Genomic DNA, 25,184 nt, shown 5'->3' on the forward strand with positions numbered 1-25,184 from the left:
CATTTGACTGCTGTGTTCAATGTGCATTGTAGCCCATCCCCTTTAAGACCACAGAACATCCCACCCCTTTAACGGCACAACTTCGCAGTGTTGACACATCAGGAGCTGCTGCACAGATTTGTGCTTTTTCTGTGATGACCGCACAAAGTAGAGAGACGGCTCTTACATAGCACCCACGTAGATTTGTGTGCTATTATTTTATTATTTTTTTCACTTGTTTTTAAATATTGCTTCATTTACCGTGGCAATGCACGGGCTCGCCTGCCTCCCCGCCGCTCTGCTCCTCCTGCTCCTGTCCTGCTGCGGTCCTGCCCGGGCGTATTTTGCGGAGGAGCGCTGGAGCCCCGAGTCTCCGCTCCTCGCTCCCCGGGTTCTCCTCGCCCTCGTCTGCAGGAACTCTGAGCACTCTTTGCCGTATTTCCTCGGTACTATTGAGCGCCTCAATTATCCCAAGGACCGTATGGCCCTGTGGTAAGTTGTTGGAAACCTCAGTATTCTCGCAAGCTTAGCCGCTAAGAAGTTGCTAGCTAAGGTAAAAAAAAAAAAAAAAAGTTTTCTTTTCTTTACTCTAAGGTGTCTAATTAGAAAATGTATAAAAACGGAGCATTGCTGACCGCTGATGATGGGTTTTGGGGAAGGGTAAAAATGGGTTGGACCCGCAGAGAGAGAGAGAGAGAGCCTACTAATAATGCTGAGGATGTAGAAAAAGTTGTCTTGAAGGTTAAAATATCTAACAAATCTCCACAAGCAGGAAACAAAGAAGAACTGACACCGACTCAGAGCAGGAATAAACATAAAGCAGCTTTAGGCGAGCCACTGTTGGTTGGACAGAGGTGAGCACATCTGGTCACTGCTCATCAGGATGGCTATGCATTGATCTGTATACGTGGAGGGGAGGGGACAGGACTCATTTGTCCACGAGGGGAGCTGTATGATTTAACATACAAATCCTAACAAAGAGAAATAGTGTTGTGCGTGTATACCTTTAGGTTACCTCCAGTCCTCATCTCCCCCAGCCCATATACACCTCCTGACAATCCGTTAGGCCTCTGATCAACTAGTGCAGTGACTGACTCCCATACCTGATCATCAGACACATTTTATAGCCCAGAGATCTCCATCTTGTGAAGCTTCAGCCCCAGGGAACCCCCCCTCACTGATGAGTTTTGCTGGCAATGCTATATGGGAAGTGGAAATTGTAGAGCATGCAGTCAGAAGAAAAGCAGCACTTACTATAACAACTACATTCTGTTCAAGGGCATTTTTGTAGAATTTATTGTTATGGATTGTTGAGAAAAACATGACACATGACAGTTTGAGAATGTAGCTTTGTACAGGGGGAAGGGCGACCTTGAATATTCGCTCCAAATGATTATGGAAACTAAAAACCTAGCTGGGTTGGAGCTCACTAAACACACTTTTATGTAGGCCATTTCCAAACCCAGCGCAGTTGCACCCTGTCTGTCATTTGTGACAAACCCAACCTTCCAAGGCAATTATCTAGTGGGAAGTGCAAATGGATGTTATATACCATTTAAACATTTAAACATCAGGCACAAGTTTATGGAAGTGAAAGGGAGGTGTTTTTTTTTCACATAAAAACTAAACAACATGCTCCAACAGACCCTTATGCTTATACCCTCTGAGAGCTCTGAGTGGTGGGCCAGACTGCCTCGAGGCCTCAGAGACATTTGCTCTTCACTCACCAACTCGATAAACAAGTTTCACTTTATTGAGGGGCTTTTTATATAAGTGAGGTTGTTTGATTTCTCTTTATTTTTTGTTTGGTGGTCATGAACCTCTTGTTTGAGGTAAGAGCAGTTTTGTTTTGACATGTTTTGCAAGCACATTAATGGAAAATGCACACAGCTGTGAGATGTAAACACTACATGCTGTATGCTTTTTGCTCAACCTTTTTGCAGCTGCTTGTAAGCATGCCAAAGCCTCGGATTCAGAATTAGACAAACTGTCATTTAAATCTTTGGTGTCTGCAATTAGCCCTACCTTATTTTCTTCTTTTTTTTTTTTTGCTCTGTGGTGGTAGGTTTAGAGCACCAGTTGTACATGGTTGAAAACAATGTTTTCGACAAACATTTATTTGAGCGGAACATGAGACGGAAGAGTCGGTGTAATTCAAAGTTTGAGAAAGCGGGAGTGAAGGAAGAAATGGTTGGTTTGGCAAGGAGCTGCAGTGTTCTCACAGATTCCTGTGAAATCTCTCAAGAAAACCCATCTTGGCTGTCTTGAGCAAAAATCCAACTCTGCTGACTTGAGTGCAGCTGTTATTTTTATCCGGCAAAGATCGCTAAACTACAATACACTAAAAGGCAAAAAAGGAAGGCTGCGGATGTTCTGTTGTGGCATAATTATTCATTTTTTGATACAGAGATTCAAGCAGATGTAATGACTCAGAGATTAACTTGTGGTTTTATTTCCTTCCTCTGCAGAATTAGATCAGCAAGCCATCTAGCATGTCTTTTGTCTCACGCATGGCTTCTGCCAGTTCCAATCATTTCCTTTTTGTTCTGAACTATTCTAGACAAAAGTTTCACTTCTGTTTCTTGAATATGGTATGGTTTTCCTTATTAGGTTTCCTCGATACACCATTCCTTAAAGTCTGATGTGATACCCTAGATTATATCAAATGGATGTACTGTGTTTTGTTTTGCTTGGATGTTGGTATCATTAACACTTGTGTCAGTTCTCACAGCTTTAGACAACGAGTTTACAAAAAGTGAACACTAGGCCATTGTTATTTGAGTCGTGGTATCGTCTTTCAACTCTTCTCTCAGCTTGAATCCAGTCTGGCACCAAAGCTACATTGTACCATTGTGGCTGTTTCCCACTTATTGGCCTCAGTTGTTGATAATGTTCAACTCCTTTGGTGATACTGTTCATTCTACTCATTTACTTGTGTTGTACATTGACAGGGTAGCAACTGACCATAACAAGGACAACACCACGTCCATTCTGCGTGACTGGCTTGTCAAGGTGCAGAACCTTTACCATTATGTGGAGTGGAGGCCAAAAGAGGAACCCAGGTTAGTTATTGACTAGAGTTTCTGGTGAAATGTTGTGTTTAAGACCCAATAAAATCAGTTTGATTGGTATCCAAATGTCTCTTGTAGCCATTATAGGGATGAAGATGGTCCAAAGCAGTGGACAGACCTCCGTTATGAGCATGTGATGAAACTTCGGCAAGTAGCACTGGAGTCAGCTCGTGAGATGTGGGCGGATTACTTTATGGTAGGTCAACAAAACAACTCTTTACAGGCACAATATCGAGCCAGCACTTCTACCCGGACTAACTTTATTGTTCGGTAATAGCAGCAGAGGGAGTGTACAGAGTTACAATTGTAATTAAAGCACAGGGAAGGGTGTTGAAAATCTTCAGTCTCTTATTGTTAAAGTTTATCTGGTATGGTTCATTTGGAGCCTCACACTGACACACAGCTTGACTCCACATGAACCATATTTTAAAATGCAGCTCTGTTCACATTTCTATTTGTATTCCCCAGCCCAGCCCACATAGCTTCAGTGGGGTATAATTTTGAAGCAAAGTATATCCAGAATTGCAATAATTTTGTGCTACAAATTTTTGGAAACTGTCCTAGCCTTTCTCCCTGAAAACAGATTTGAAATGAATAGTTTCTTCTTCGACTATTCACAGACATATTATACAGTTTATATTATCTTCCTTGTGTAGTTGGTGGACTGTGATAACCTCCTCACCAATCCCGATGTGGTCTGGAAGCTCATGAAAGAAAATAAGACCATCATTGCTCCAATGCTTGAATCCCGTGCAGCCTATTCAAACTTCTGGTGTGGAATGACCTCCCAGGTACTGTGTTGACGATTTGGTCACATTCTTATGTGTGCGCTCAGCATTTTCTAAGGGTTCGGTGGTTTAATGAATGCTCTTAAATCCTCTCTGAACTCAGCTGTTAACCAACTCTGCTTCTTCAGGGTTACTATAAGCGCACCCCTGCCTACATACCCATAAGGAAGCAGGTGCGGAAAGGCTGTTTTGCAGTTCCCATGGTCCACTCCACCTTCCTGATAGATCTCAGGAAAGAGGCTTCCAGACAGCTAGCCTTTCACCCGCCACACCCAGAATACAGCTGGGCTTTTGATGACATCATTGTGTTTGCTTACTCTGCTCGGATGGCAGGTATTTTACAATTTAATGCTTATATCCAAAGATTCGTCCCTAACTTTTTTAACCTAAATGTTGTAACTTCAGATTGAGAAAATATTTGCATCTTCTGCTCTCTACAGATGTCCAAATGTTTTTATGTAATAAAGAGACCTATGGTTACTTCCCTGTGCCACTGCGATCCCACAATACTTTGCAAGACGAAGCTGACAGCTTCTTGCACTCCCTGCTGGAGGTTAATGGTCAGTAGCTTGCACTCAGACTGAGGGATTTACTTCTGCATCCAACTCCCTCTTTTCTTCTGGCTTGAAGTCTGTATTCTACTTTCTACTGCTCTATCTAAATAATAACTATCAGCATGCAATTCTATATACCATTTATACCATTTCTGCATCCATCTTCCCTCCACTGTGCAGTGCGAAATCCCCCAGTGATGCCTTCCAAATACATACCTGTTCCTAGAAAACAACCTGACAAAATGGGCTTCGATGAGGTGAGTAACAAGTGATGTGAAGATGGAGTCTGCAAAAATGGCCTTCTATCCACTTCTGTGCTAAATGCCTCCCCCTGCTGTTAAAAATCTATAATTACATTGGCTCCACTGTTGCCCATTTGTAGGTGTTTATGATAAACCTGCAGAGGCGAACTGACCGCCGAGAACGTATGCTGAGGGCATTACACGAGCAGGAGATTACATGTAAGGTCATTGCAGCTGTAGATGGAAAGTAAGTTCACCCTGTTTAATGAGTACTTCACACTTGTTTAGTTCTTGGTAATCACTTGTCTCTCCTTTCTCATTAACAATTTTGCTCTTTCCTCTCTATTTCAGAGCAATGAATATCAGTGAAGTTCATGCTATGGGCATCCACATGCTCCCTGGCTACAGTGACCCCTATCATGGTCGCCCACTGACAAAGGGAGAGCTAGGATGCTTCCTTTCCCACTTTAACATCTGGAAAGAGGTGAACCTCAGAAGCTTTTGAACATTTGTGAACCAGACAGATGGGTGACTTATTGATAAATGTGTGTCTGGCTTTAGATTGTGGAGCGACGCCTGCACACCTCCCTGGTGATTGAAGATGACCTGCGCTTCGAGGTCTTCTTCAAACGTCGCTTGATGAACTTGATGAGCGAGCTGGAGCATGAAGGACTGGACTGGGATCTCATGTGGGTTTTGTGCTTCCTCCACTATCTTTGATTTTTATCTTTATTACCCTAAGTTTGCAATTGATTCTCATTTCTCGTCTCTGTTTCTTTCTTCCAGTTATATTGGTCGGAAGAGAATGCAAGTGGATCACCCAGAGAAAGCAGTGCCTAATATACACAACTTAGTGGAAGCAGACTATTCATATTGGACACTGGGTTATATGATATCATTACAAGGTGCAGAGAAGCTGTTGAAAGCAGAACCACTAAAGAGGATTTTGCCAGTGGACGAGTTTCTTCCGATCATGTACAATAAACACCCTGTGTAAGTGTTTGTATGCAACCCAGTATACACATATAACACATACATCTGTTCAGGAGTTTTGCCATTCTTTGTTTTTCTTGACATTACCTTCTATTCCACAGGTCTGATTATATGGAACAGTTTGAAACCAGGGACCTGAAGGCATTTTCAGCTGAGCCTCTTCTAGTATATCCAACACACTACACAGGCGACAAAGGCTACATCAGCGACACTGAGACCTCCACAGTGTGGGACAATGACAAGGTCCGTACAGACTGGGACAGAGCACGCTCAGGAAAAACTCATGAGCAGGCTGAGATCAGTACTGAGGCCCAGAACTCAGATGTGCTCCAGTCGCCTTTGGACAGTACAGCACGGGATGAGCTATGAGAGGAACTTGAGATTTAGAGCACAAACCCCCTTTATTCTTTAATCATGTTTCATCTTTGATACTTTTGATTTTGCATCTCATCAGGGATGTAACATCAGAGTTTGTAGAAAGATTTAATTTATCCAGATGTGACAAGTTAAAAAGGGATCAGGTGTGTCTTATGTTTGCTGTCATGTTGTCAGTTTATAGTTTTTTCTTTATAAAGGCACTAGACTTGCCATTTGGAATGGCATTTGCAGTACCCAACTTCTGTCTGTCATACAGAAATCAATCCATACATTAGCAAACAATGCAACTGAACTGTTACATTTCAGTCGTGAGGCAGTTAAATTTGTTTAATTTGTTTGTTTTTTTGTTTAAATGTTGCTTCTTTTATAAATTTCTCAAGACTACAAATAAATTGGGATGTAATCACACTATGTCACTGAGGAAAATCAAGACTTTTGCAGACATTCAGGCCTTAAATCAATCGGTAATCATTCTAAATTCATTGGTCTCTATTGTGGAAAATCCAAGAGGAGACATTTACATGTGTTTTGCTTTGATCTTCAGTATTTTCTCTTTTTAAACTTCTTATTGCTGAGTTTTGAATAATCATTAGCCAACACTTAAGATGCTTGCAGTAGAGCTTCACTAAAGCAACAAATCACACAAGCAACAGTAGCAGTCAACTCAGATATATATAATCACAGTGCTACTGTGGAGTATATATGTGTCCCTTGTCCCTTGGATTATTCCAAGACTTATGCCGCCAGCCAGCTGTTGACATGGTTGTAAATGGGACCGACCAGTGTACACACCTCAAATTTGGTGGTTTTGGGAGGAACATGGTTGTAAATGCCTTTTAAGTTCCCTCAGAAAGCACCCACCCAACCGCATCCAAACACACATCAGTCCCTCTAAATCCTTCTAAGTTAAATCTTAATTTGAGCGTTTTGGGTGATGAAGATGAAGTTGATAACACATCCCTGATGTATAGTTTTCATCATCTTACTTTTTGCAGATTATTTATTCTGTGTTTTGCATCACATTGCTACACTAAATCTTCCAGGAAGTTGATTTTTGTGTTAATGGGAGCCGTCCACCCATGGATCTTGCACAAAATGTTAGGGGTGCATTGTGCCAAGAAGAAATAAAATGTTTTATTTTTAAAAAAAGGTTGAATTTGTGATCACTGTGATGGGATGTATACTATCATGCTTGTGTAACCACTTTCTCCGGTTTTGCAAATTTAGCTGTAGCCAGTAACAAGATAGTGTCAACAGGTAAAAGACATGAGAAACCACTTCACTTAACATTACTTTATTGTGAGGGAGGTTAAATTATTTTATTTTATGTGGGATGCTTCTGTTACAGTAACTGTTTATAGAAACCTCATTTACACTTCATGTACACTGTGAATTTCACACAAAATAGCTGCAAACCATTTATTGCATTCATACCTCATTCGCTGCTGTCACTGATGAAACACCACATAAACAATACACACATGCAGCCCTCTCACTTGTTTTATCTTACTAGCCCTCAAGATGTCATCATTTTACTGACACTCTGCTTCAACTGTCAGCTGTCAAGCGAGAGATAAACTGTTAAGTATAACCAGATGGAGGACTTTTTGCTGTTGTTGTCTGCAACAATTAAGAGGGATCCAACTTTAGACATTATTGAAATGATGATCAAATGAGGCCTAATAGGGTAGCTTAAATTCACACCTACAAACTAAGTACTATACTGTATGGGGGGTCACAGAGTATACAGAACAACTCAATTATCTTGAGTATGAGCTCATTCACCAATTAAGTAAAGAACTTGATTTAAGTTATTTATTCTGATGTAATGTAGATGAAGTATCAGCTGGCTTGTTTGACCAATACCTGCCACTATCAAATATCTGTTATGAAGGTCACATATCTGTAATTTGTCAAAATGAAATATATTTAATATATGTAATTTATCCAAGGAGGTTAGCCATTCTTTTTTTACAAAGACAGTGCAATCTCAACGCAGTGGCACCTCTCACTATGAGTGGCGTGACAGCGTAGGTGGGGTCTACAGTGACAGCAAAAGACACTTCCTCTTTTATGGTGGTGAAAACATTGGCCAACCTCCACTCTACCAGAGAAAGATCCTTTTTCGAACACGAACGTCAGCAAGCTCAGATTAGCTGCATGCCAAAAATTTAGCAAGTGTTGTCTGCAGTGCAGGTTTCCTGCCTACTCAACTACACGTCTCTTTAGTATAGTGTAGTGTGACCTTAAGGGCAGCAGATGATGTGTGCGTGGTGTTAGTAGAGGCCTGATTCTGTGGTGATCTGTAGAAATGGAAGAAGATCAAGTGCCTAACAAGGATTCCTCTCAAGCAACAGGTAAGCACAAAGAATGATATAGGATATGTTACCCATAATGATTATATGTGTATAAATATTTTTCATTCATTTGTTGTCAAAACCCTTTTCTATCAAGGTATATTTCTTCATTTGTTTCAAAATGGATGAATATTCTCCTGCTGTGTGCTGTTTGGAAATATGCTGACATTGCTGTAGTGCCATTATGACATAGGTATTGCATGTGTCTATGCATGTATATACTGTATCAACAATGTGCCTGAATATTCTTCGGTAATGTGTCTATCAGGAGTTTTGTAGTGCTGTGTGTCACCTTCCTATTCGAAGAAGCATTGGTGAAATTCTTTGTCCATTTTTACACATCTTGTTCGGTCTTCTTTTTTGTCTGACTCGTGTTTTTATATGCTTGTCTTTAGCAAAAAGCCAAGAATAGAATATTACCTATTGACTGTTGATAAAACTAGAAATGTTTGCAATATGCCGCTATCAGGAGCCTATTCAATGTGACTTAAATGTATGAATGTGAAATAGTTTCCTGTAATTACAAGTATTGTAGGTATATAACAAACAAAAATTAGTGATTAGTGTTTTAGCTTTGTTGAAACATCTTACTTGCTTTTCAATTCTCATTTTTATACTGAAACACTGTCACGGTGGTGTGAAAAACAAGGACTCTATGTTCATGGGTAGTGACACAAATTGCAAGCAGGATGTGGTTGACCAAAATGGAGGTGTCTCAGAGAGAGAGATTGCTCTTTCTCCTTTGTTGCATCTGTTGTAAATCATCATTTTAAAAACGCTGTGGTATGCCCCATAGTGAAACATCAGTTAAACAGTGAGAGCACAAAAGGTTGAAGTTTTGTTATCAAAAAAACAAACTAACAAAATCATTGTTCCTCATTGTATAGTATTTCATTCAGTCAAACAATTGTTTCTCAGTAATGTAAAGGAAAGCTGTGTTTGATTTATTTTCTTTATTCATAATTTTTTTTGCTTGTTTTTTAAACTTGCTTAAATTATAAGTATTATTATGTTGTATATCAGGCATTTAGCTGATGCTTTTTGGTGAACACCTAAGAAGGAGTGCAGAAATGAAATACTGTACAATAACCACATTATAATCTTATTGTTTTATGTATCTTAGCTTATCTATTTTTCATTTCAGATGTGAACAAGGTGCCTCGTAAATCTGAAACCAAGCGATACAGTGAGATCTTCAGAGAATTTGATCAACTTGATTTATCTTTAATCTCATCGTAAGTATTATACATTTACAATATCTACCATGCTGCCTTGTCTCCTGCATCAGTCTGCTTGTTCAGTTTGACCTGAATACAGCGATGGAAAAACACAGTGGTTAGTGAGGTGTCATTCAAAGATGCTGTAGGCTTGGCTGATTGTATGAAACCATACAGGATGAAACTGTTCAGATATATTTGTCAGCTCAAAGCCATAATCCATCAACCTGAACTCAGACAACTATGCATGTGAATATTCTTTCAGTCAAAAACAAGCATCACAGCATTTCTTTGAAATGGCACTGACACTGTATGAATAGTGTGTGGGTAGTGTGAAGTAGAGGTACAGTAAAGTGAATAGATATGTATTGGACTAAAAAAATACGTATTTTTCGTGTAATACTGATCAGCCCAACATATGGTATATACAGTTAGTGTGTTGCCTACATCTGTCTGGCAGATGTAGGAAACATGGCTGCATGTAAATGGAGTGTATGTGTGTTCCTCAACAAACTCTGAGACATTTTAGCTATTGCTATTTGATTGTGTAAGCATCTCAATAAATTCTTTCTGTGTTCAGTGCAGGGGAGGATCTGCTGGCAGACCCTGACTCACAGTCCATCTCAGAATTCATCTTTGCAGAAAATGCAGACCTGTCCGATGTGTCTGTAAGGGATCAACACATAGTTTTTATAGTTAATTAAATCAATACTTAGGTTGTTAGAATTATGGAGATTTACTGTAAGAAACCAATTACAGAATATTGTTGGCACTTTTTGGGGATTAATGATGCATTTATAGAGTGACAGTCTGCTTTTTTCCAACAGTGTGAAAATTTGTTTTGTCCACAGAAACGTGCTGAGGTTAATGAATTGGATGGAAACCAATCAGGTATGATTTATGTGTGAGAGAGACACCGAAGGAACACAAAGAGTGTGAAGGTGTGTAGCTTTAAGCTTTAGCTGATATAAACTGTGAAGGCCTGCTCACAAGGTATCAATAAAATACTCTTCTGCACTGTACTGCACCACCAGTCTGTGAATTAGAGACTTTTTATAGTGGTTTAGGTCACTGGTTCAGTTACCACCCTGTGACTGACATTCAACAACTCAACAGATCATTAGCAATGATGCGTAGGATCTGCTGTCAGTCTGTGACACTTAATAGAGTATCTTCTTTACTTGTTTTCTTCTAATTAAACGTGAGTTGTAATTGCCCTGTTGTAACAAGATTAGGATAAAGGGAGGAGATTAGAGCAGGAGACAGCTGCTCTCAGTTTTTACCTTAGACACAGGCGGAAGACAGAGGGGTTTACAGAAAAAGGACGTGTCGTTGTTATGCAGACTATTGCAGTAAACACAAGGGAGGCAGAGAGAAAGACTAGACTTACTCACTATCCAAACAGGAAGTCACTGCCAAGTACTCCAACCTCAGTTTTACTCAAACTACAGGTCACAGCACACAGTAAGAGATTGGGAAAACAGACGGAAAGTGATTAAAGAATACAACGGAAAAAGGAATAGCTAAAAAAACAAAACAATAGCTAACTGATTATATAGCAAAAAAACGTTTCTCATACCTGACTGGAAATGTCAAAATCAATTCTATAAGCGCCAAGCATATTACTAGAACATGCTCTTTGGTAATCTGGTTTTATGTGTTCCCATTGGTTGGGATTGGTCAGTCAATATCCCTTAACCCCCCTTGTTCAGTCACACACCAGGGGGTCAACCTCACTGGATGCTCCTCTAAAGCCTGTCACTCCGCAATCTGGACCTGACCGGGATAATCCCCAATCCAAGTGAAGAAGGCCATAGCCGTGTGGCAGCAAAGAATCTGCTTGGAGGTTGATTGCTGAAAGTGCTCAGAGCTCTCCCGAAAACAAATCACAGAGAGGAAAGGCTATGAGAGGTCAGCCTTGGCACACAATCTGGCCACAAATCCATCATTCTTCTGGAATTGCCTGTTCTTTCTTGCGGCTTTTGCTTGAAGACAGAGAAGAAAAGATCATCCTGCTTGGATTGTTATACCACTTTAACCGGATTTGGTGTCTGTGCAAAAGAGCAGAGCAGTATAAAATCTGCATGTCTGAGTAAGGAACTTGAGAGAGAAGTTGTCACACTCTTTCGAGCAGTGCATGCTTGCTCACTTAAAATAGCTAAAAACTTGAAACAGCACTGTGGACGATTAGCAGAAGTTCTTTAAGTGCATGTGTGTTTTTGCTTCAGGAGGAAATTAGGATGTGTTCTAATAGATTTTGACATTTATTTGCAAATGTTCTACCGGAGGTGGAACGCACAGAAAGAGGAAAAGAGAAAGTGGTGTGGGGAGAGACCACGTGATTGTCATACATACATCATCCACCCTGTGTTTGTGTGAGTCACAGAGGAAGAACCAAAGTGGTTGTCATATCAACACCCTGCCTGCCTGACCACAGAAGAGCTATGACACGGCAGTGTCTGATACTGCACACTGGCACTGCACACTGGCACTGAGTGGTGTTTGTGACTCTGCTATTGCAGCATGGCTTACTTTTTTGTAAATGACTGGAAGTGAACAGGTGTGACAGGGAGGGGCTAAGCAGAGAGGAAGAGGGGACAAGAGGAGGAAGTTATTTAGTTAATGCTGTTTGTCTTTGGTCCATAGAAGTACTCCCCTCTCTGGTCACGTCCTCATTTCTGTTAACTGGGAGATTTGGGATTGAATAAAGAGTTTTTTGCCAACCAGCAACAGAATATATTACGCATCATGCAAGAGATATGGACAAACTTACTGGAAACCACAGGACCTTTATTCTTGGGAACAGCTATGAGTTGTCATATGCAGTCACTGTTTCCTGTTTTGGGTTTGTAAATAGCTTGTTTTAAAGTGACATTGGATTGGATCATCTTTATCTTGTCCAATTACGTCTAGGAGACGGGGGGTTGTCACTCTACAGTAGATAGGTATTTCTTTGAGGCTGGAGGTCGTTTGAGTCCTCAAGGAGAGAGCTAGGGGTTTAGCCCAATGGACTCTGTGTGATCCCTGGGTAGAGCTCCAAGTGTCTGGAGCTTGCAGTGATGCTGATGTACTCCCTCTCAGCCCAGGAAGCAGACCTGGTCCTCTGTCGCAGTGAAGATGGAGTGGAGACAGCACTGCAGTATACCAAGATGTGGTGTCGCTACGCCAAAGACCTCCTGGCCTGGGTGGAAAAGAGAATCAGCTTGGGTGAGTGCACATGCAGCTTAGAAAATGAAACAGTGGCAACAGTAGTAACATGCAATGATCACAATAACATACATGTACTGCCTCTATCTAGCATCTGTGCCTGCTATGTTAATTCATTTAAATATAAACTGCTCACAGAGGCAGATATAGATGGGGTGGTTACAAAATGCAAATTTGCTGTCTCTACAACAGAGAATCCAGTTCATGAAAATCCTCTTATCCACTATGTAGTTTCTAAAGTGTTTAAAGTGTGGGCTATTTAACATTTTGTACAAAACTTTCAAATGATTTCTTATGAAACTAGAGTCATAGTTTATTATATATATATATATATATATATATGTGAACATTACTACAATAGTCATCAGGCCTAAGGGGAGCAGAGCTTTGCTTCATATCGTTCATCAATAAAGACAAATGGCCTGTTTGTACTATTTTATTCTGTGAGGGTGTCTGTGGGTGGTGCAGTCACCCCAGGAGCTACGCAGAGAGAAAGGATTAGACAGCAGATTAGCAGGGCAGAGCAGGGTAATAAAGGAGATGGGGTGCCTTTGGAGTACATAGACAGTGATTACTTTTGTGTCAGCCTGCACAAGTGCCCAGTCTCCAGACTATGATGCCAAACATGCAAGTCTAATAGCAGCAATCAAAATGCAAAGCAATGTTCCCCTGCTCAGCTGTGTTGAGTGTGTCAGGCAACAGCAGCAGATGAGTAGTGCTGGGTGGAGGTCATCCCCAAACAACTGTGAATTATACATGGAGCAACATTATGAAAGTGTTAATTAAAACAAACATTCAGGTCAAGAACAGCTGTCAGACATGCGCAAGTATCAGGTTAATTTATCTTCATTGTGAATTTTAAAAATGGTCGATCACTGATGTACAGTATCTTATGAACAATGTAAGCTAAAGAAAAATTTTGAATTTTTGTTGACAGAACAAGAATTTGCCAAAAATGTGATGAAGACAGCTGAAGGAGCAAAAGCCAATGTGACACAGCAGGTATATCTTTGTTAATGCGATCTGTACCAAAGGAAATGTTTCATGACAATGTGTTGCAGTGTTTACTGTAGAAAAGCTGTCTAAAGTTGATCCTGTCTTTCCAGGAAATGATGCCCCTGCAGTACATCTACACAATGGCGCTAGAGCAAGACATCAATAACAGTCTGAACTCTAGAAAGTTTTCAGAACTGATACAAAGCCGCTGTTACCAAGTATGAGTCCACACACTCATACAAAAAGTTTGCATTTGAGGAAATTCTCTCAGTCTTTCAGTATGTAGCTATGACTTTGTATTTAATCCAGTATCTCTGTCCCAAAGGCCTTGGTTGCCAAGAAGAATGAGATTGACAAGTGGCGCAGAGAGTTTAAGGAGCAGTGGGCAAAAGAACAAAGGAAGATGGTAAAGAATTAGTAATCTTGTTTATGATTGAAGTTGAGCTCAGTTTATTGTCAAAACTAATTTTGTCAAATTAAGACATTCCAGCCAACTGGACGCCTGAAAAAGCAACAACAAAAAAACTAAATATATATATATAAACTGTCTGTTATCACCTTGCTGATACCTGCTTAAAGTATATTAGACTGCAAATTGCTCTCAGTAAAAACAAACTCATTAGTGTTTTTCCCTCCATTTGTTTCAATTGTTTTCAGAACGATTCAGTGACAGCTTTAAAAAAGGCTCGTCAGCAATACTTCCAGCGCTGTGATGAGCTAGAAAAGGCTAAAGCTGTCTCTGCTAAAGCTGTGGACGACACAGCTGGAACCAAAACACTGGACAAGAGGCGGAAGTCTAAAGATGAAGCCCAAACTAAGGTGAATGTCCCCTTAATGCACTACATCAATACAATCTTTAGAAATGCAGTTCCACTACAGGTCAGTAAAGAAAAATGACAATACCCTTTAAGAAAAATGATACACATTTGTGATAGTTTAGCAGCTATTATGTCTTTTGCTGTCTCCTCCAGGTGATGGAGGCAGAGCTTCTGTACAGACAGTGTGTGAACGACGCCAGGATCCACCAGGATGAGTTAGTGAAGGTCAAAGAGAGAATTATTTCCCACATTCGCAAGCTCATCTGTCAGGGAGACACTGTGCTTAAGGAGGTATGAAATTGAGAAACTAAACACCTGTCTTCTTGTCAGTTTACTTCTAGATAGTTAGATAGATCTAAGCAGTGCTTTATGGTTTGCAACTTTGCCTCCATGATTTAACAAAACAAAGGAATTATCAGTCCTGTTTTCGTTCATAAGAAACAGCATTTTTTATTATTTATTTTGTACTGAGATCAACAATGCTAGCAATGGTTCAATAAGCAAAGCAGTTTTCTGACATTGTATATTTAACTCGTGCAACTATTTGTTGATAAATTAGCACAGTAAAATCATTGCATTGTCACCTCATTATGTCTCCTTTCTGCATCAGGCCACAGTCAACATGTTTTACTACCAGCGGCAGCAGACAGAGGTCCTTCCTCTCGGCTATCACAACCTGGAGCTGACATGCAGGGCCCTGGAGCCGGGCGAGCCCTACCGGCTCTACATCCGTAACAAGCCTCACCATGAACAACCTCTCCAAGTCTTTACCTTCCAGGAGTATTATCCACAGGGCAAAGGGTACGGTAAACTCATCAATGTCTATGTCTATGTTTACTGTGGATTTCATGTAGGTTATATGTTATTATTTACTTTTTTAGGCCTAGAAATTAAAATTAATATTAAGTGGAAACAAAATTCATAAAATTGTCTTACAAAGAAAAACACACTGGATGTATCTGTGTGCTCATCTCTTAATTAAATAGTTGGTACAACCAGTAAACCCCCTTTTCTTATTTGCTGAGATTCAATAAAATCAAATGGGATAAAGCAGACAAATTGTTCAACATGCACTGGGTATATTATTTTTATGTCCTCCACTAACTCTTTATTTATTAAAATTATTGTCATGATCCTTTTTATTTGAAAGGAACAGACGGAAAACCAGCAACACTTTCAGCTCACTGCAGGACTCACCTATGACAGATGATAGCTTTCACAGACGACCCAACAATGGCAGTAAGGACTCCCCGTGATTACACCATTAACAGACAAGTTATTCACTTTCATTTAATATTTCATAGTTTTCTTATGTGTCCTTGTGCACTTTAGGGAGACCAGGGTACAGTGACAGTGAGAGTATTGGAGGCAGTTTGGAATCTCTGTCCAGCCCCGGTAAGCACAAGCCTGCATTTGTTTCTGCATGTACTTCTCTTTCACTTGCATATCAAAACTTTGCAAAGATAAACATGTTTGATTTCCCCTCTGCTGTGTCTCTGCTCTACTGAAGCTCACTCAAATAGGAGGCTGCCTAAAACTGCATCCACTTTGACAGTGTCATCAGACGACCTGGACGAACGGGATATGGCGTCAGAATCAGGTTTGTTATTTTCTTGTTATGCCACTATAGACAGACTATTTCTGTGCGTTCTTAACCTTACTGCCCCAGGGTATTAAACTGCAGGATTCTATCCTCTCCTTCTCCCCAGAGTGCATTGACAATACGCCAGTCAAACTGCGCACACTTTCACGAGCTGCACTGACACACCGACTCAAGAAGATGAAGAGCAAGATGGCCAAGTGCAAGCAGTGTGACAACTATATTGTTGTCAGTGGGGTCGAATGTGTGGAGGTATGCGGAGAGATATACTGTAACAGGGCATTGCAGACCATGAATGGTGTGAGTAAGATTGTTAATGTCGTCTGCTCTGTTCTTGCTCCACCTTCAGTGCGGTCTGGCTTTGCACAGGAAGTGTATGGAGGTATGTCAGCTCGAATGTGAGAACAGGAAGGGGAATGTGTTCGGAGTGGACCTCTCTCTGCTGCCACGTGACAGGCCAGATGAGGTGCCCTTTGTGGTGCAGCAGTGCACATCTGAGATTGAGAGTCGTGCTCTCTCAGTCCAGGTATTATTTACCATCATACTGAGCGAAATTTGGAAAAAAGTCCATTGTTAGACCTAGTTTGATAACTGTTTTCTGGTTTTGGTTTTCTTTAAGGGGGTGTATCGTGTTAGCGGGTCCAAGCCTCGGATCCAGAAGATCTGTCAGGCCTTTGAGATGCAAAAGGAGCAGGTGGACCTCTCTGACCTCTCACCGCATGACATCACCTCGATCCTTAAACACTTCTTCAAGGAGGTACACAAGTCATCGCCAAATAAACATGAATTTGGCAGATTAGAAGAGACGTCTTAGCTTTTTGTCTCTGATCGCAGTGATTAACCTCTCTATTCCTCACTCTCTCCCAGCTCCCAGAGCCCTTACTAACCTTTGACCTGTACAATGGGTTCCTCGCGGTGGGAAAGTCCATTCAGCACCTGAGTGAAAGGGAGTCGACACCAGACACTACCGAGATAATGGGCATCCTTGACAGCCTGCAAAAGCTACTACAGAAACTCCCTCCATATTGCTACTGCGTCTTGCAGCACCTGATGTCTCACCTGCAAAAGTGAGCATGAAGCTGGTTTACAGATCTTTCTAGTTATATTTTACCTTCTAGTGGACAGATTGTTCTTGAATTGTCTTAAATCTTTCCTTGAATATGTATTTTCTCTGTCCTCATAGAGTTTCACAGAACTACGAGAACAAGATGTCTCCTAGCAATTTGGGTATTGTGTTTGGGCCAACACTACTGCGCCCTCTTGTGTCTTCGGACATGCCAATGATTGCCCTACTGGAGACCAGCTACCAGGCTGTACTTATTGAGTTCCTCATCACACACCATGACAAGGTTTTTGGCCTTCGGCAAAGACCCAGTACACCTCCTCCCCCAGCTCCCACTGCACCTCTCCCAGACACCCCTCCTAGAGCTTCCTGTCCCCTGGATGGGGAAGATTACACTAGCACAGAACATGAAACCTCTTCCAGAGAGAGGCCACACTCACTAGAAGTAAGTACTGCAGTGAACACAGACTTGTGGTTGCTGCTGTATAAGTGTGCAGGATTTTCACAGGACTCACAAATGCAAACAAAATGTTTTAATTGTAGCACTTGACTGCTACTTGAGTTTAAAAAGAATTAGTGGCAGTTGCTTGGCACAGGGCAGAGTGAGTCAGTACCTGAGCTACTTTTCCTGATTAATGTACCTGTTGTTTTAAGAGCCTTTGCACCTGGCACCTTTATCTCACGTTTACTCCATCAGGATTAACACCCGGACAGCTGCTGCATTTTTACTGCTCCCTTGATTCTGACCTGAATGACCTTCTGTCAAGCTTTACTTTGTGCACATTTCACTGCTATTGCTTATAGACAAAAAATAATTTACCTCACTGTAGACATTTATCGTGGCTGTACCAGATGGTTTAGAGGCACAGGTAAAATTACAGAGGTAAAAAAGGGGGCTAACACTGGGAGCTACTTAATCTCCCAGTATAAAAATGTCCTGGACAAGGTTTAAATGTGTACCTGATATAAAAGGGTCAGAATGATCCAGTGGTAATTCATAGCATTCCCCGGTAAGAATCACTATCACATACTGTAGGGCTGCAGTATTTCAGGTTTAGACGTGGTCTGTAAATTCTAGCAGAAATCAACCACCCAACTTGTGTCATTCCAACAGAGTCGAACAATCAAGAGAGAGTCAAGCGAGGGTTATATATCTGACAAGTCTTCATCCAATGAGGCAGTGGACCAGCTCAGCCCTGAAGCCATTGAGAGAGCAGGTAGGCGGGACGTAGTGATAGAGCAGTTACTGACTAGAATAGGTGAGCTAGATAATGATAGAATCTGGTCATAGTGTTTGTAGATTTTTTTATGTAGTTTAGAAATGCTGGAGTTTTTAGTTGTTGGTATAATGAATTGTAGATTATTGTGTCAGCTTGTAACTTTGTTGCTTGAGGACATGTTTTAATTAATCCTATTAGAGATCTTGTAGGTATTACACATACAGCTCCCAAGTTGTTTACTTTATTTCTAACAGACAGGTTGATTGTTCTAGCTTACGGTTAGTCAGTAGCTTCCTAAGCACCAGACACAGAGTGCCTCAAGGGTGTGTTACAGTTCAGTTTTTTTTTTTTCTCACTTTATGCGTTTCCTCCAGTTATTTTTAGAAATTAGACTTCCTTCCATATTTTGTCACTGACACTATCTAGTTGTATTCATCTGTAGTTAGATTGCTTAGCCGTTGTTGCTGCTTTAATGCATTTAAGTGCATTTAAGAAATTGATGTGTGATCATAACCACCATCTTGATGATTTTGTCAGAGATCTCAGTGTTACTTTCCAGTCTTGGTTAAGTTTTGTCTGAGGTTTCATCTCCTCTTCGCTTGCTTTACTCTTGCTGCTGTTCTGAGGTGCTCTCTTCTCTGTGGCTACAATAGCAAGAAGCTTCTATTCACAACTAAACACATGAATATATCAACCTCATGTGCAGCATAGTGAAATTCATTTTAAACTTCTGTTAATAACTTTCAAATAAGTGCAGGATATGGTTGCAGTCTGCACCTTCCAGAAGAACTCTGTATGAATGTGTAACCTTAGGTTAAAGGCTGTTGTTGCTTAAACAGACTGAAACAATATTCAGGAAAGCCAAGGTTATTATAATCAATAACCTGTGTTTGTACTGCTTTAATAAGTCTCATGTATATTCTCCCTCTTCTGCCTCAGTCCTGGCTATGAGAGGGGCATCGAGCAATCCTCACAGTGAGCTGGTGGAGGAACCAGACTCTCATTTTGCGACCCAGCCGCACTATCGCTTCACCAGACAGCCTGTGAAGTATTACCGGCATCATAACCCAGGAACCCGACTCCCCAACCTTGGTCGTGCAGCCAGACAGCCTTCAGCCCCAGCGAGGGACAGTCCAGGGAGTGCAGACAGCAGCCGCAGTTCCTCTCCAGAACCACGGACACAGAGACTTTCCCAAAACTTAGATGTCCTATGTGAGAACACCTGCCAGGCCACCTTTGCAGGTGAGAGTAAAGCGGACGTCCCAATGAGCCCCCGTGAGGTTGTGCAGTACATGCTGGGATTGGACTCAACCTTTACATCAGCTACAACTGTGACATCATCCAGTACAACACAGGAGTCTTTACAGGAGGTGGCGGCTGGGTGTCAAACAGATCGGAACATAACTATGTCCGAAAACAGTGCTGGACAGAGTCGGGTTCTGTGTGAGTTACCAAAGTCACTTCCTGTTGAGCATAACCTGACATCGCCAGCCCAGAAGATCCTGTCTGGATTGAAGCTGAGACGCAGCCACTCAGGGAAGGATGAACAGCTCTTTGTCTGAGGAAAGAGACAAATCTCCAGACAGTTCACTGGAATACATTCACACACACACACACACACACACACACTGAGGATGTAAGACCATTAATATCTTTATTGTTTATAACAACTGCTACTATGCAGTTCATGTAGTTTGCATAAATTACATGCTCCCATATTTTACTCACAAATATCTCACCTGTTACACAAAATGTATCTTTTACTCAGATCAACAAAACATTTACATTACATTTTTTCTTAGTTTGGTGTCATTCCTTAAGAAAACACAGTTGAAAAGTCCAGGTCTGGTGCTTTCTTGGATGCCACAGCTATAGTGCCACTAATCTTCTCAAAAATGTTGATCTGTTGACCATCCAGTTGTCAAATATGCAGACCAGACAACAATGGATCACCTATTTATTGACGTTTTTAATATCTCTACTGTATTTGAATGTAACAAGCAGGTGGTTTAAGATTGCAGTTCAGGAGACGCAAACTAGCTCACAAGTATCAAGTTCTTTCAGGTTTTGTCCTGAACAAACTTTTATGAAAATCTGCTAAATACAAAAACCATCAAGTGTTGTATTTTTAAGATAATTTTGTTATCTATTTGTTGTGCTTTTTTAATGTTTTAAAGGCTCCGGGTTGAATTTTGTTGTAGTTCATAAACAAAGACATGCCTTTTCTGTGTGTGTGAGCACTTTTCCTTTTTTGCCACAAGGGGGAGGTCTTCTCCCAGTGTGTGGGGGGAAAACATGCTAGACACAATAGTAGAAGAGTAATAAACCACTTATTTCTAATGACATGTTTTGAGATGTCACTTTTTCCACTTCCATATCAGCCTTTTCATCCTGGGACCTGTTTCAGTTTAGAGTGTAATGGCGTATAAAGTGGAGCAACATTTTCTGATGTCTAGATAGAATTATGGTAGTCTGTAACTGCTCTCATCTTCATTTGCCTTTGTCCTTTTGATAATATTTCACCAGAATCGGGTAGTTTAACTATATAACAAAATATTAGAATCATAATATCTCGTTTCCCAGAGAGGGAGATTAATGTCTCACCGCAAGTATTTTCACGTATCAACTGCGCCCTTTAAAGTCTATGTCTAACATTGAACACAAATGCAAAAGATCATCCTCATCTGAGTTATCAATAGGCTGCATCATCGCTCATCTTCCCCCATCATCTTCCGCACCTTCTCCCTCCCTCCTTGTCTGTCCATCTCCTCCCTCTGCGCCTTTTTACGCACAAAACAAGTCAGAGCGCACACACGGCTGGCGGAGAAAACAGGAGAGACAATAGACAATAGTTTGGGTCATCATGGTATTTGGATTTTTACCGTAGGCAACATGCGCGCCGGACTGTGAGATACAGGTGACCGATCCGTAAACGCGTCTGTTCATTTACTGGCCGAAAGTTTCAACCAGGTTTTAATGTTGCCAACCGAGATTTCAGGAGGAGTGTGTTTCACTTCAAGGTAGGACTCCGCAACTCGAGAACAGGTTGTCAGTGAAGGCAGATTTCCAAATAATTGTATTGCTTGAATTGATGTGTGTCTCGCACTCCTGCTGCAGCGCTTGCTTTAGGTCTGGCGTTATTTGGCGTGTTTTTAAAAGTGCTCAGGTAAAAAAAAAAAAAAAAAGATAAAGTCACGGTGACCTATCTGATGAATTATGATCTTTGATCTGGTCAAGAAACAAAATAATGCAGAGGAGACCGATTTCATTAGAGGTCAGGTTTCAGTTGTTGGTTCAGTCTCAAACATTATAGTCTGGAGTCTGATGTTTACTTCTGATAGCACGATGGTAACCCTCTCCATTTCAACAACGCTTTAAACTACACTATCATGTTGGATTTCCTCTGATTGTTATCATATTAATTATTGAGCACAAAAAAGGTTTGTCAGTACCTTCCATCCGGGGAAAGCTTCTTACTGTTTCTTTTGAATGTCAATCTCTGGAGTGCGCTTTGACATCAACATTATTGATCCCATTGATCCTCATATGATATGACAATTACCGTGTATTTCTTTTAATTATAGCTCCAGGAGACCTGCAGCAAAGTTGATGAAATCTTTTTGAACATTTTTATTCCGGTAATCATTATCCGAGTGTCATCATGTAATTATCGATGCATTACACAAATGTGTCAGTAATGTATTCAACCCACAATTAGGCAAAACGTCAAATCAGATTAGCTGTATTTACATAATTCATTTGTTTTATTTCATTACATTATTTGCTGTGGCAATTACCCGACATGCAATAACCTATTTCATATTTACTTGTTTTCACAGACTCACTGTCCAATCCTCCCCAAAAGTAATATCGTTTTATAAAAATTACAAATTCTTTACAAATAGTACATAACAACAACAACAATCTTAATATAATTTAATATCTAATTGGATTATAGGGTATAAATATTGACATAGACCTATTGATTTTAAGAATCCTAATATAAATAAATACAGAGTCTGATAAGGCCACAGCAGACAATCTACATTAAAGTGCCTGTAGAAAAAAAGTTTCCTCAGCAATTTACTTTTGCAGCCAATTTCCATTTTGAAGAGAACTTTGTATGAAACTGAAATGCGTCAGCGTCTGTTAATGTTTCTTCCTTTCCACTTTGGTCACATTAATGAAACAATTGTACAAATCAGAATAACAACCTAAAACTAACAGTTGAATTATTGACTGTAATTTTAGAGAAAACTTTTAAACATAGGCCTACATATTTTTCTAAATTAATTTGAACACAAATGTAGTGAAAATGATCGAAACGTACATTTAAATAAGCTTTATGTTCTTAACGTTCTTTTTGGTATTTTCACAAATATTATCCTCTTTTTTAACTTTTGTTCAATTTTTACTTATTTTGTTGACTGATATTTAAAGGCTGACATACACTTATAGCTGCTTGGGCCCTGAAATGTAACCTAATATTAACCAGAAATACACTGGCATAATGGTCTAATCTTTGATACTTATATATAATTCTTTTCATTTGGATTTCTATTGAATTATCATAATTGTCTGCATCGTTTTTTATGTTGTCTATAATTTGAATCATTGTTTTTTATGCCTTTAACAACTTGAATTATATTCAAGCCGCGTGTGTGTGTGTTCGTGTGTGTGAGAATTCAGCCTAATTTTCGATCTATTTTGTGGTAATTTAAAATGTCACCTTGGAAATACATTAATTTTCTGTGACTGCTGACTGGTGTTCATAATCTGAGTGCATCGGCCTACATTTAATCTGATTAATTTCCTTATTTTGAAATTGATTTACTGCAGTGGTTGAGCTGATATAGATCGAAATGGAGAAAATGTTCTCTGTTTCTCTAGCGATCACACTGAGGGAAGGAGAGAAGGGATGAAAACAGAGGAAAGCCAGCAGTCCTGTCTGCAGCAGCCACCATCCTCTACGCCTTTTGGTGAGTGTTAGCTGACAATGTGTTGCGTAAGGTCCAAACGAAATAAACTCACTATGGAAAATTAAATGTTATCACTATAGAAAAATATTATCAGGATACCAAGTCTCTTGATGCACGTACAATTTTATTAAAAAGACCACAAGGAAGAAATACCATAATGTAGCCTATTATCATCATTGTCAAGTGCACTGAAACCCGTAACTTGAGTACTGACCCAACATAAATTTATATTGGACTATATGTTTATATTACAAAAAAATATACATCTGATTACCTACATGAATTCACTATCAGTGCAAAAATATTATCGGAATATTAGAGGGACACCACGGGAGAAAAATATACCACAACAAAAATAGCCATTTCTTACATTTACTCTTACTTATAACTATATATATACTATACATATGTTTATATAGGCAATGTTGACATTAAAAGAGAGTTTAAAACAACAGACTTGTAGAAAATATTTCCAATTGCAATGAAAAACAGCATGATTTTTTGAGGATAATAAACCACTAGTTCACAAAGTCCATTTATGAATAAATATGAATATTCTAGACATTTTTAAATCTTGAGGTTTAAAAATGATCAAATAGTGACCATACATGTTTGCCTGTAGAGTAGACGACACCCAGCCCAGGGTGGATGGATGGTGTTGGAGGGGACAGTAGATGTTCTGTGCCAAATTATGTCAAATATACACAACAATTTGTGTTATATTATTTTAAAAATCCGGGAAACATTACATGCTTTCAGTGTTTCACAGAGGGCCATGAGGAAAACTGAAGGGAATCAACATTTCCTTATGGTGTGGGGTTACAGTGGGGTGACTTTGATTCGTGACCCCTGCATTTTAAATAGCCTGTCTTCGGCCCTGCCTCTGTCTCTCTATCCACGCACTGATGTGCCCCCTCCAGGTCCGGAGTACAGGGGAGGGGGAGAGTTGTGTGCGGGCTGCGAGTCACCCATAGCCGACCGCTTCCTGCTGCGCGTGAACGAACGCTCCTGGCACGAGACCTGCGTCAAGTGCGCCGTGTGTTTGAGCGCGCTCACCGGGACCTGTTACTGCAGGGACCGCCTGCTGTACTGCAAGCATGACTATGAAAAGTAAGAGCACACACACACACACAGGCACACACACACACAGGCACACACAGGCACACACAATAATGCTCACAGCCAAACACATACACTGGATAAAAGCAGCTCCTCCAGCTGTGTGCTCCAGCTTCTCTACTTGATGCCATTATTGCTATACCTTCAAACATGTGTGCATGTGTGTGGTGTGCACACATGCCAGTAGGCAAAAAGGACATACAAATTCTATACAAGAATTTGTGGTTTTACAGGGAGCTCTGCGCTGTTTCTTGATGAAGAGGAGTTTGCTGCTCCCAACCGCCGTTCTTTACGTTATGCTAAACAGGCAATCACCTCCTGCCTCTGGCTTCCATTAAAAAAGAGGTGGTGGTATCCATCTTCTCATCTATAGAGATGCAGGTGTTAATTAATGAGGTGTAATTCTGGACAGAACTAGCTTTTTTCCCCCTTTTCCAGTCTTAAGCTAGCTAGTCTTAAGCTGCTTAAACTAGTTAAGCTAATCACCTCCTGGCTATAGCTTCAGATTTAACAGACAGACATCAGAGCGGTATCAATACTCATCTCACCCTCGGCAAGAAAGTCAATAACTGTATTTCCCAATATGTCAAACTATTCATTTGA

The 25,184-nt window shown here is 40.4% G+C and overlaps 3 protein-coding genes across 3 annotated transcripts in view; all 3 read left to right on the top strand.

The window, feature by feature from the left end:
* The first annotated feature begins 81 nt into the window (after positions 1-81).
* colgalt1a (collagen beta(1-O)galactosyltransferase 1a) lies at positions 82-7,154 on the top strand. Its single transcript, XM_035654445.1, has 12 exons — positions 82-471; positions 2,931-3,041; positions 3,129-3,246; positions 3,707-3,841; positions 3,967-4,171; positions 4,279-4,398; positions 4,573-4,649; positions 4,775-4,881; positions 4,986-5,118; positions 5,196-5,323; positions 5,421-5,627; positions 5,729-7,154. The coding sequence occupies exons 1-12, from the start codon at positions 248-250 to the stop codon at positions 5,994-5,996; spliced, it is 1,833 nt and encodes a 610-aa protein (XP_035510338.1). The 5' UTR covers positions 82-247; the 3' UTR covers positions 5,997-7,154.
* Positions 7,155-8,120: 966 nt separating this feature from the next.
* gmip (GEM interacting protein) lies at positions 8,121-20,817 on the top strand. The gene is made up of 21 exons (XM_035655547.1): positions 8,121-8,362; positions 9,507-9,597; positions 10,160-10,247; positions 10,431-10,470; positions 12,661-12,786; positions 13,724-13,788; positions 13,893-14,000; positions 14,108-14,188; positions 14,440-14,601; positions 14,754-14,891; positions 15,211-15,401; positions 15,751-15,839; positions 15,933-15,995; positions 16,111-16,200; positions 16,310-16,452; positions 16,550-16,726; positions 16,820-16,957; positions 17,068-17,267; positions 17,384-17,708; positions 18,378-18,480; positions 19,423-20,817. Exons 1-21 carry the CDS (start codon positions 8,317-8,319, stop codon positions 20,043-20,045), a joined length of 3,087 nt encoding a protein of 1,028 aa, XP_035511440.1. The 5' UTR covers positions 8,121-8,316; the 3' UTR covers positions 20,046-20,817.
* A 181-nt stretch (positions 20,818-20,998) lies between these two features.
* lmx1al (LIM homeobox transcription factor 1, alpha-like) overlaps positions 20,999-25,184 on the top strand; it is a 17,588-nt gene continuing 13,402 nt past the window's right edge. The window contains exons 1-3 of the mRNA XM_035655252.1: positions 20,999-21,503; positions 23,374-23,462; positions 24,383-24,572. Coding sequence (XP_035511145.1) covers positions 21,460-21,503; positions 23,374-23,462; positions 24,383-24,572 — 323 coding nt within the window. The 5' untranslated portion in view covers positions 20,999-21,459. The remainder of the gene's footprint in view (positions 21,504-23,373; positions 23,463-24,382; positions 24,573-25,184) is intronic.

This window comes from Morone saxatilis, unplaced genomic scaffold (assembly GCF_004916995.1).
Source record: "Morone saxatilis isolate NCDOM2014 unplaced genomic scaffold, NCSU_SB_2.0 Contig14, whole genome shotgun sequence".
In the NCBI taxonomy this organism is placed as follows: Eukaryota; Metazoa; Chordata; class Actinopteri; family Moronidae; genus Morone; species Morone saxatilis.